At 46.2% G+C, this 12444-nt stretch overlaps 1 protein-coding gene across 1 annotated transcript in view; it reads right to left on the bottom strand.

Annotated features, from left to right (window-relative positions):
- The window catches only part of LOC138528107 (short transient receptor potential channel 2-like), a 236174-nt gene that overhangs the window by 65170 nt on the left and 158560 nt on the right, over positions 1-12444 (bottom strand). The window contains exon 6 of the mRNA XM_069639559.1: positions 4433-4633. Coding sequence (XP_069495660.1) covers positions 4433-4633 — 201 coding nt within the window. The remainder of the gene's footprint in view (positions 1-4432; positions 4634-12444) is intronic.

Genomic DNA, 12444 nt, shown 5'->3' with positions numbered 1-12444 from the left:
CCAGCAGGGGGGCCATGCCCCTCCAAGGCCACACCCTAGCCCCCCTAGAAAGGAGGCCTTGAATGTGGGACCCAAGGGAGTGGGGAGTTGGGATATGGCGGGGGAGAGGGGTCATTTCACTCAAAATGTGCAGCAGAAACCTCTGAGAGATTGGCATTCTGAGAAGCTGCACTGCAGGAGACCCAGCCATGATTGGTTTTCTTGCCCTGGACAATGATCTATGCCCCATAGCCTTGGAAGCACAAACGACCAGGGAGATGAAGGGCCATTCACACCTCTAGGTGAGGTAGCGCTTACTCAAGAAGGCTGAATACAACTATTTTCTCAAGCCTAAAGTCGCAAAGTTGGTTTCTGTAATCTAAAGTATGTTTATTTTTTGTGGGAATATAGCGTTTTTTCACATAATGCTTAATAAAATGCTTAACTATATCAAACAATAAATGACACATGATGGTGTTTGCACACAGATTTCTGCAGCAGCTGCATCAATCGACTTACAAATTGCATTGAAAATATATATTCTGCTGCATTAACAACTTGTAAAAGTGAAAACATAAGGTTGGTAGTAACACAAATGTAATTCTGGAGGGGAGAGGACTAAAATGAAAAAGTGATAGATACATGGATTTCAATTAAACATTACCACTATCATTGCTCTGCACACCATTCCATGCCATAATTCTTTAGTATCTCTGTGTCATTACAGAGGGGGACAAGCCATTGGCATATGACTCTTTGTTCTGCCATCACAAGCTGCAGTTTAGTCATAATTGCTTGGCCATGTACCATCTGCACAGGAATACAAGCAACCACAGGCATTTTAGGCATTGTGGTCTAGCAGTCTAACAATTTGGGGCGGGCTGCTCACATTAGTAGCAGAGCAAAGGCTGATTTGCAGACAATGGTATGGAAGGGTGACCAGAGTAATGCCGGTGGTTATGATTTATTGAGAGACTTACATCCATCCTTTTTTAGTTTTGCCTAATAATTGTAAGCCAGAACTCTTGCAGTGGAACACAGATGGATGGAGACAGGATACGAGGGGAAACACACATCCTATGGGCGCGTTTGGTCATTTACCCACCCAATGACTAATCATGGCTATGTAGGCTACAACCAACTACCTGCCCCTCACTGCCAAAACATACCCTTTGGAACTCTTTGAGCAAGCTCTATCACGGAGAAACACCAATATTTGTGTTGTACTGACATGGCAGTTTTATATCTAAGCATTCTTTTGATTGTTTAATTACTTAATTGCATCTGTTAATGAGCTCCTGGTGTGATAAAAAAAAGTTGATTTTATTAGCAATATCTGTGTCAATGCCTCTGTTCCTTGGACTGGAGTCCTGTCTAAAACAAGCAATCACAAAGCCAGCAATGTTTGCCTGTGTATAGGTATTAGACAGACTTTTGCCAGGCAATGACATCATATGCCCAGGTACTCGGAGAGTTTCCCAGCTGATACCAGGCCAGGTGGTACCTTTATGGCAGTGCCTGGCAAATAGCTATCCATGCCTCATCGAACGCCAAAGCTGTTGGCTTTGCCAATGTGTGTTGATTTCAGTTTGTCTCCCTAAATGAAAGTGTATATGCCCATATGTGGTTGCCTTGTTTGCTATGCCTAGGGAATAGAGCTGCACCTGACCGGTTTGCTCCAATAAGGCCCTACATGAAAATGACAAGTCTAGGATGGCAAGTATAGACTAGTTTTCAGATCTTCTTCTCCTTGGTACTTGCCAGTGGGGTGCGGACCTAAATAGAATGTATCTTTGTCTGTGTGAAAGCCTAGTCTACTCTGCCAGAACCTTTCATGATTCAAACGGGTAAGTGCTGAATTGATAACCTCATACTGTTTGAATAACTTAACAGAGTTTGCATGCAAACATAATACATCATGTGTTTTTTGGGTCTTGTTTAGAAAGTATGATGTAAATCCTGGGTGCTGAGTGTTTAGGCAGTACAGTAAATGGAAATTATTTGCTGTGGGATTTCACCAATGATGGGGAGGGCAGTGGGTCCCCCCCCAACAAACATTTGCCTCTCAGAAGATTACTCACGAACACCTGGAAAATAACACAAGAGAAAAGCATCTTTAATGTTGTGGGAAAGTATAAAAGGTATACAGAATTTAAAACTAAAAAACTGTATTTAAATAAGTCCTAAAGAGTGCAATCAGAGGTGGATTTAACATTTGGACAAGGGAAAAATGCCCATGCCCCGCCCCCCTGCTCTGTCTCTTTCCCCTCAAACACTAACATCCAGGGATACACAGGCCCTCCCAGTGAGGTGTTATCTTTTTAATGTGTCTCAGAGGCAGATTATTTACAACAGGAAGCGATTAGAGATGCGAAATGGTAACTGACAGTGACCATTGCTGTGGTACTTTGTTTCATAAAATTATATAATGTATGATTGTTGGGTGATTAGAAATTAAGGGCATGCAGAACGAGTTGTGTGAAACAATGACCTTGTCATGCATTTCATTTTACTTCCGCCTTATCAGATTTCTTTTAAATCATCATTAATTTCTATGTTGGAGCTTTTCGGCTTCCATTCAGGATGGGGAAAGTAAAGCTACAATCATAGGGGGTCATATTCCAAATCAGGCAGAGTGAAACAGTGGCACTAAAAGCAATCACCACTTTTTATGCAATGCAGGATTTTATCTGATGCGGCAGGTGAAGTTGGAGGGCAGATCGGACTTAACAAGTGTGCCTGCTCTTACAGGATCCCCTGATCCAATTGGTTTTCCAACAGCATGTATTTTTATGTTGGTGCAAAGCCAATGGATTCCTATGGAATCCGTTTGACTTTTAGACACTGGTAAAAGCAGGCAGATTCCAAAAGAAACCATTGTGGATGGCTCCCATAATTGTTAATTGTGGGAGGGATTTACACTTTTCCAGACACATAGTGGAAAAGTGAGGACCAAGGGCAATATTTACCAGTGTTTTATGCTTTACTTTATCAGTACTTGACTGAAACAATTACAATTGCATGGAGGTCTTTCACAAAAAACTGTGAACAGGAGTGTTGTAATTTAGGATTCAAAACAAAATGACTCCCTTACTCTTTTTCATCAACACGTTTCTACAATGATGACCTTGTCAGGTTGGTTTATCATGTGACTTTTTAAAGTAATTGTGTAAAATGTAGTATTATTTTAGGTATTCAAAACCAAACTTCAACACATACCAACTTGACCTTGGAGGATGCGTGGTCAAGTATCTAAATTTCAAGCCCATCTCAAATTCTGGCTTTACTGCTTAACCAAAGTGTGCGATCCTGGGCAAATCATTCAGTCACACTGTCCCTTACCTGCCAAAATTAGGTGCCTCTAGAAGTGATTCTGTTCACAGTATAAGCTATTTAAAAAAAAAAGCCTCCCTCATGGTGCAATAGATGGACAGCGCGTGTGTCAGGATCTGCCAAGAACACACACACCTTTCTTTGAAAATATCAGGCCACATGTATTGAACAAAATTGTGAAATTCAATAGCAAATCAAAGTAAACACATCAAACAAAAAGCTATCATGCAAAATTACATATTTTATAACCAGTATGTAAACAGTATGTACCAGACAATGATGTACATGGGGCATGACAGGGGAGCAAGGGCCTCTCCACCCTGCCAAGCCCCACCAGGAGCGATATTAGGAAGCTGGAAACCCCACGACCTGCACTGTCTGCCTCCTGATCCAAATCCCCCTCAACCCTTGCTCACTCTCCTGCATACTAGCACTCCCTTGTGCACTCAACTTAATTAAAGTGTTCTTAAAAAATGCGACAAAAAAATAAAATGCTGTGCTTTGAAATGTAATTTTGTAAGAAACAAGAGGCCCTAGTCCTTGCTTCAGTATTCTGAAGTGGGGGGCTGTCTTTTACAACGAGATGGCGGGATGACAATCACCTCCTTCGGAGCCTGCTGGGAGTAGCCACAGTGTTCAGGGTGGCATTGTTGAGTGCCCACCGTCTGAGGTGAAACGACGACTGGGGGCCTCGCTACTCAGTCCTCGCAGAGGAGGAGGAAGCATTACCCTTGGTTCTCCCCAGCCAGGCCAAGAAAGACATAGTGGGTGTTTTTGGGGAAGGTGTGAGTGGCAGTAAATGGGAAAGGTGGTCAGAGGGAGCTGATGGAAGGTGACTGGGGAGTGAAAGGTGAAGGAGAAGTGAAGAAGTGGATATAATAGAAATGGGAGAGAATATGGCAAGGGAAGGTGGGTAGATTGATGTTGCAACACTATTTTCCTTATTTCTCTTTTGCTATGTACTGATTTTTATAGAGCGCTGCAAATGTATTTTTGTCCTGATCTGGGAAGACATTTCTTTCTGGATCACGACGACTATGCCAGCGAGCACGCTGGATCACGATGATTAATGCCAGCGAGCTGGGCCTGCATTATATAAGGAGTTAAGAGGAGATCCCACCTGTTTTGGTCAGGTAGTAGCACTCGGCAGAGTCTGGAAGATCCAGGCAGATAAGGTACCCCCTTACGGCGACCAGGACTCTGAGCGAGAAGGAAGCCAGGTACATGCTGATGATGACCATGTCTAGGAAGTTCCACCAGTCCAGGAAGTAACTTCGTAAGCCCTCGATCCAGACCTCTTTACACTCAAACCAGAAGAAACCTAAGAGGGCGGAATAGGGAGAGAAACGTGTGAGAAACAGAAATCCCATGGAGGAATCTCCTTTACATTTGCACTTTACTTTGTAATTCATCACATGATAAGGTTAGTAAATGTACTGGTATATGCGCTTTCATTATATTTCAAACACAAATACAATCATTAATACATACACATTTTCCCGTGTTCTGTTCTATTCGGAAGACATTTTATTTAGAAGTGTAATACCCAGATTTGAGTTCAGACCACCCCAGGCACTCCTGCAGCACCCTCTTGTCCGTAGCTGAAAACTGATGTTGACACCTCGAAGAATTTTACCTTCATTCCATCCTGATATGATATCATAGTTTATTTATATAGCGCCTATACACAATGTGTTTCAAAGCACTTCACGACAAGGGAGGGAACAAGGGAAAATACAAAACATTCTTACAGGTCATGAACAACAAGAATGTGAAATTAATTATCGTACTCGGCCTAGTGACATTTCAGATAGTCCAAGTGCTAAGACACAAATAGGAAGGAAATGGGAACAGACAGGCAACTACCGTACTAGGCCTGATGACATTTCTGGTAGAGCTGGAGAATTACACGAGGTGAGGGACAAGGGAGGAGAGAGTAGGGAGAGGAACAAAACAAGCGACTATCGTATTAAGCCTGATGACATTTCAGATAGTGCCGGAGGGGGAGAGGGGAATAACAAGTAAGGGGGGAGGAGACAAATATTTGTCACAGCAAAATTGCCCTGTGATGCCATCTAACACGGAAAACACAAATTCGAGCATCCGCAGAGCAATGACAGCCGGGTCATAACTGTTGTATGCATTCATACACCAGCTCCCTGCTAACATGACTGCCGCCACCTTGCCTGATGATGTCCTACACCCTAACTGCCTGACCCAACCTGGGTACAAGCTAGATGCAGATTGGACGCATCCCGCAATGAATGGCCCAACCCTGGGAAGCCGGCAGGCGATACCGGCCCCCTCCAAAGGCCCCATTGCAAGGCCTTCTTACTTACTTGTCTGGCCCTGTCCGGCCATAGCCTGCTTGTCGCCTGCTCATCCTGACCACAGGCCTGCACCTGTTGGACTCCCTGCTCAGCGTCAACTCATGCCTCTTGATCCAAACAACCGATATCTCACAGTTTGCACTACACTGGGGACCCCTGACTCTGCTAAAGGTAATATGCTTCCCAATCCCACCCATGTAACCACAACCGTCCCCTCCAATGCATCTGACAACATCACCCGCTGCAACCTGCCCCCACTCTCAAGCATACAATCAGTCAGCCTTAAGGCCGCACAGAGACTTCAACCCCATGCTCCTGGCTCCCCCACTTCCTTCAATAAACCTCCCGTAGAGCCCACCCGCTAACTGCGCGCACCTTCTGCATTGCAGATGCTGCACTCAGTGCCTGTTCCACTCCAGCTGCCTACTGCCATGGACCGCAACCCAACTTCCAAACCTGGGTTCACAAAACAACCACAGTCCACCCCTCCAATGGCTCCCAACACCCGTAAATTATTTGTCACTCCTAGCCCAAATATGGCCCAACTTGATCTCAGAGGCCCACATCCACATCCCTGCTCTCCCTCCCGCACTAAAAACCATCAACCACCTCACCGAGCTACTCACCCACTTGAAAGCAGAAGGCAAGATGGTCCTGGTGAACCCCAAACACCCCTCCCTGCGTGTCATACTCCCCCCTGGACACCAAGTCATGGCCCATCCCCACCCTCACTTTTTCTCCCCTCTCCACCGTTTGCTACCTCACATTCTAGTGTCCTGTATGCTCCCACAAAGACTAAAACTTTTCCAAACGTAGACTGCCCTCTCTGCTCACCACACACCATCTCCAAAATATACAAACACCAGTGACACCACCTATCCAGCGTTCCATTGCCTCCCTCCCCTGCACTGGGAAATCAAGACTCCTAAAACAAGCCCTGCGCACTGTTGCACCCTCCGCACCTCTCACCTACCCACCAAGCATCACACATCACCTCTCACACCTTCAAACACGCACCACCTCCCCACACTAAGAGCCAACAGCTCTCCCCTGTCTATTCTTACCTCTGACCTCACCCCCCCTAAACAAGCTCTCTCATGTTCCCTCATCAATGCATGTTCCATCGTCTCTCATGCCACTGATGTTTGTGACCTCATTACCAATAACAACCTTGGCATCCTTGTCATTACTGAAACCTGGGTAAACGCGCCTGCTGGTCCTGCTGTCGCCATTCCCACAGGCTACTCCATCCTCCGCTGCGATTGTCTCCTTCACAAAGGTGGGGGAGTTGCTCTCATCCATAAAGACACCGAATCCATCAACACCCTTCCATCCAGCGCTCCTTCCTCTTGTGACCTACTCAGCATTAGGCTCATTATTTCGCCCACGTCCACCCTAGCCATTCATGTCATCTATCGCCCCCGAGGTCCGCACCCTACCACCTTCACTCATTAGATGCTCCCGTAACCTTACCAAAGAACAACTCCTCCCCATCCTCATGGCCAACCCCACCCTCACCCTAGCCTCTCCACCCTCTGACCCTACCAATTTGGTCAACACCTACAACTCTGCTATCCTTGCAGCGATTGACACCATTGCACCACTTAAAGCCTGCAAGGCCAAACCCATCACACGCATAAACTCCTGGTTCACCTTGGATCTCTAGGTCATAAGAACAACAAAACGCACCCTCAAAAATAGCTGGCATAAATCTCCATCTGCTTCCAATAAAGATAACCTCCTTAGCTTCTCCAAGGTCTATAAAACAAGCCATCCTAACTGCCAAAGCAGCTGCACTTCTAACAGAATCAACAATGCCCAATCCCACTCCTGTGAACTATTCTCCATCCTATGAGAACTTGAAACCCTGTCTGTCCCGACCACTAACTTCTCGAAGGATGACACCTGGTGTCAAAACATCCAAGATGCCCTAACAAACAAAATTGTCTCCCTTCAAGAAAAAATCAAGACCAAACAATCCACCATCCTCACCGGAGCTAGCAAGAGCCGACTTTGCCCCTCCAGTACTCGACTGGATCTCCTCCTTCCTCGCAGAGAGATCTGCCCGCGTCTACGCAGGTAAGGCAGCAACCAACCCAACTCCTGTCCCTTGTGGGGTCAAACAAGGCTCCTGCTTCTCCCCAACCCTATACAACATTTACACTAAATTCCTCTTCGATCACCTTGACTCCCTGGGTATTTCCTTCACAAACTATGCCGATGATACCTAGATCCGTATCCCCCCTCTCAGGGAACCATAGTCAAGATTCCAACAGTATTCATTTCATCTACGATATCATCCAAGCTTGTATGGCGGCCCATCAACTCTGTCTAAATGATAAGACAGAATTCTAGATTGTTGGCCCTCCATCCCATCTAGCCAAACTGGACCCAGCCTGTCACGCCTTCTCCATTGATACCTGCACCATCCCTGTTTCCTCTAACGTCAAAACACTTGGTGCATACCTAGACTCAACCCTGACCATGACCTGACATGTCAATGCCAAAGCGTGATCTGCAGCACACACCACCAAACTCCTTAATGCCACCAAACACCTCCTCTCCGCGCATGACCCCCTAACCATCTCACGAGCCACTATTGGATCCCAACTCGACTACTGCAACTCCCTGTTAGCTGGCACTACGGATAGGAATCTTTGCAAACTTCAGACTATCCAGAACAATGCCATCTGTGCAGCCCTGGACCTCTCTAAACTCGATCACGTCACTGCTTTCAGAAAAGCGGCTCACTGGCTCCCAGTCAAAGAGCACATTGACTTCACAATTCTCTCAATTACTCACTGCTGTCTCTCTAACAAGACTCCTTCCTACCTCTCACAAAGAATTAACAAGTACACCTCTTCTTAACCTACAAGATCTTTCTACAGTCACAAGCTGACCAGACCACGTGTCAAACATACAAGAGCTGGAGGCTCCAGCTGTCCAGTTATCGCTGCCCGCCTCTGGAACAATCCCGCCCCCAATTACGAGCTGAACTGTCTGAGTGGCCCTTCCGCAAACAACTAAAGACCATTCTTTTTCAGTAACCATTTCTTTGTAGATTTAAGTATAATACCTCAGACTACCTACTTTGACAATATCCATGGCTATGTAACGACATTGTGATATGAGATTTACTGCACCTGCATCCCCTCCCTCCCCATGCCCCCCCACTCCCTCTAACCAGCGCCTCAATGCCTGTGGGTTTTTGTGCACTTTACAAATGCAAAAATAAATAAATAAACTTGGATAATCTACTCATAGGATAACATATGGTGGGTGAAAATGAAGTTCAATGTCAAGCTGCGAAGCTGGTATAAGGTTGAACACTGAGATCCCAAAGTACAGAATGAACATTTATAAACTGCCTCTCTCCAAACTAGCCATGCATAATCCCCTAAAGCACCCCTTCACCCATTCACCAATGAGGACCATTCTTCAGTTCATTGTTACGCTCACCTGGTATCCACGGGGACGCCATCCAGCTGTGGGGACTCTGGTATCCTTCTCAGCGGCTCCCAGGTATGATCAGCGGAGAGGTTCTGCCTGGAATACAGGTGGGCAATGTTCAAGACTGGGCAACTGGGGCAAGAGCCTCCCAATACCCCGTATGCCCGCAGCCCCCCCGGACCTTTCCTCACCTTGTTATGGGTTTTGGCGTGCTGTCCGTCCTGCCTTCTTGGCAGGGGCGCGTTGTCCTTCGTGGGCGAGTGCGATCTAGTTACTTCACTGATGCCGGCCCTTTTGAGTCTTTCAGGTAGGTCTTATTATGGTTGTGCTTGTATGCCTTTCTTTGGTTTAAATAATGTCTAAGGGAACCAAGCTATGTGGGTGCCTCCATGTTGGCTGGCACTGGAAACAAAGTAGTCCCAAAACACAAGTCCTCACGAAGTATGAGCCTGGCGCCAAGAGGGCTTCAGCAAAGGATGCCTGAGTTTGTTAGAGACCCGATCCAAGGCCCCCCCTGGCCCATGGGCTGGCCAGGGTTTTTTTTTGATACGGGTCGTGACAGCACTCCCCCACAACGCCCCTCTGAAGGTGTTCCTTTTGTCCGGCCCAGGCTTAGTTGGGAAATTTTGATTAGACGTGGTGCATGAATGTTCCCACAAGGTTCCCAGGACCTATCTTGGGGTCCAAATCCTTTCCAATCAACTAGATAGTAAAGCTTGCCCCTTGAGTACTTGGAATCCAAGATGCTTCTGACTTCGAATTCTGGTTCCCCGTCAATAAGTATGGGTTTTGGTGGTGTTTCAATACGTGTACCAGGCTGCATCGTTTTTAGAAAGGACACGTGGAATACTGAATGGATTTGTAGGTTAGCTGGTAAATCCAGTTTGACGGCCGCCAGATTAATAATTGCTTTGATGGTGTAAGGCGCTAAGTACCTGGGTTGAAAGGTCCGGGTTCCTTTAATGGGTACAAATTTGGCAGCCAGCCAGACCCTGTCTCCTACCTGATAGTCAGGGGCCTTTTTCCGGTGTTGGGCGGCAAATTGCTTTTGTTTTTCTTTGGCATGAGTAAGAGGTTCTTTGGCCCTTTTGAAAGCTTGAGTGATGTTGGTGTGAAGAGTTTTTACTGCTGGCATTTCCAAATTGGTTGGGAGATCCAGTTCTGAGGTGCTTGGATGTCTACCATAAAGGGTATAAAAGGGTGTTTGTCCAGTACTTGAATGCAAGGAATTATTATATGCGTACCCGGCTATCCAAAGTAAATCTTTCCAGTCTCATAGTTCCTGGTGCAACATGCACCGTAGGTATTGTTCGAGGGTCTGGTTGGTCTTCTCGGTTTGACCGTCTGTTTGACGATGAAGGCTAGTTCATAGCCGGATGTCAATTTGCGCCATTGTGCAACACTTTCTCCAGAAGTTGGAGATGAACTGACTACCTCGGTCGGAGATCAGGACTGATGGAAAGCCATGTAGTTTGACAATACCATCCAGGAGCACTTTGGCTAGCGTAGATGCGTCAGGGAGGCCTTTGAGTGGAATAAAATGTGCAATTTTTGAGAATAAGTCCACGACTACGAGGATGGTGTTAAACCCTTGGCTGGGAGGTAGGTCAGTGATGATGTCGAGGGAAAGAGTGTACCATGGAGTGGGAGGAATGTCCAAAGGTTGGAGAAGACCGGATGGTTTTTGTTTTTGCGACTTATTTTGTGCACAGACTCCGCAGGACTGAATATATTGGATGACATCCTTACGCCAGGCAGGCCACCAGAAGTTCTGTTTTACCTTGGCTAGAGTCTTGGTGATTCCATGGTGCCCTTCGATCAGGGAATCGTGATAACCTGAAACGATTTGTTGTTGTAAGTCCTTGGTGGGTATATACACAAGATCCTTAAAAAAGGGTAAGTGATCTTCAATGGAATATTGTTCTCCTTGCGCTTGTCATGCGAGGAAGGCATCTGGGTTCATGGTTCGTTGAATATTATCTCTCAGTTCTACTTGGGTTAAGGCCGTAGTGAGGCCCAAGAGTTTGTCTTCCGGTATAATGGGGACTGAGTCTGGGGTCGTATATACCAAGTCATCAGTGCCTGTACGAGAGAGTGCGTCAGCTTTTCCATTCTTGACCCCTGGTCGAAAAGTGATGACATAGTCGTATTCGGCGAAGAAAAGGGCCGACCGCAATTGACGTGAAGACTGGGCTTTAGCTGTTTTAAGGTATTGCAGGTTTCGGTGGTCCGTGATAACTGTAATGGTGTGTCTGGCCCCCAGAAGGTAGTGCCGCCAGGCCTTAAAGGCGGATTTGATCGCCAAGAGTTCTTTGTCCGTGATGGCATAATTCATCTCCGGAGGAGATCATTTTTTCGACCAAAAGGCCACTGGATGTAGCTGGCCTGTTTCTGGATCTCTTTGTGAGAGGACAGCTCCCATCGCTATTCTTGAAGCGTCTGTTTCCACGATATAAGGAATATCGGGGCAAGGATGTCGCAGGATTGGCGCAGAGGTGAACCTTTTCTTGAGTTCCTGAAAAGCTTTTTCTGCTTCTTCGGTCCAGGCAAATTCTTTGTTATTTTTTTGTAGCAATACAGTGATCGGGTGTACGACTTGTGAGAAGTCTGGTATGAACCGGCGATAGAAGTTTGCAAAGCCCAACATGCTCTGTACCCCTTTTACTGACGTTGGTGATGGTCCTTTCAAAACGGTGTCTACTTTATGCAGGTCCATTCTGATGCCTCCTGGAGTAAGAATAAAACCCAGAAACTCAACTTTGGTGACATGAAAGAAACACTTCTCCAGCTTTGCATATAAACGATGTTCCCGGAGCTTGGAGAGGACTGAACGGACGTGCTTGATATGATCCTGTTTTGAAGTTGAGTACACTAAGATATCATCTATGTAAACTAGGGCGCAGACATCAATTAACTCTCCCAAGACGTTATTCATGAAATACTGAAATGCTGCAGGAGCATTGCATAACCGAAAGGGCATGACTCTATATTCGTACAAACCATATTTGGTGCACAAAGCAGTTTTCCATTCGTCACCGCATTTGACCCACACAAGGTGGTATGCTCCTCAAAGGTCCAGTTTGGTGTAAATTTGGGCAGGTTTGACCTTGTCCAGCATTTCAAGGAAGAGCGGCAAGGGGTAACGGTTCTTCACAGTGATTTGGTTTAATGCGCGGGAGTCAATACAGGTTCTTAAATCCCCTTCTTTTTTCGGTACGAAGAACAAAGGACTAGCTGCAGGGGACTTAGATGGATGGATGAATCCATTTGCGAGGTACTGGTCTAAGTAAGACTTCAGATGAAGGTTCTCGGGTTCCGTGAGAGCATAGATTCTGCCGCAAGGAACTTGAGC

This window comes from Ambystoma mexicanum, chromosome 7q (assembly GCF_040938575.1).
Source record: "Ambystoma mexicanum isolate Mex_15411 chromosome 7q, UKY_AmexF1_1, whole genome shotgun sequence".
Lineage (NCBI taxonomy): Eukaryota > Metazoa > Chordata > Amphibia > Caudata > Ambystomatidae > Ambystoma > Ambystoma mexicanum.
This window is presented reverse-complemented; position numbering and strand designations above follow the sequence as displayed.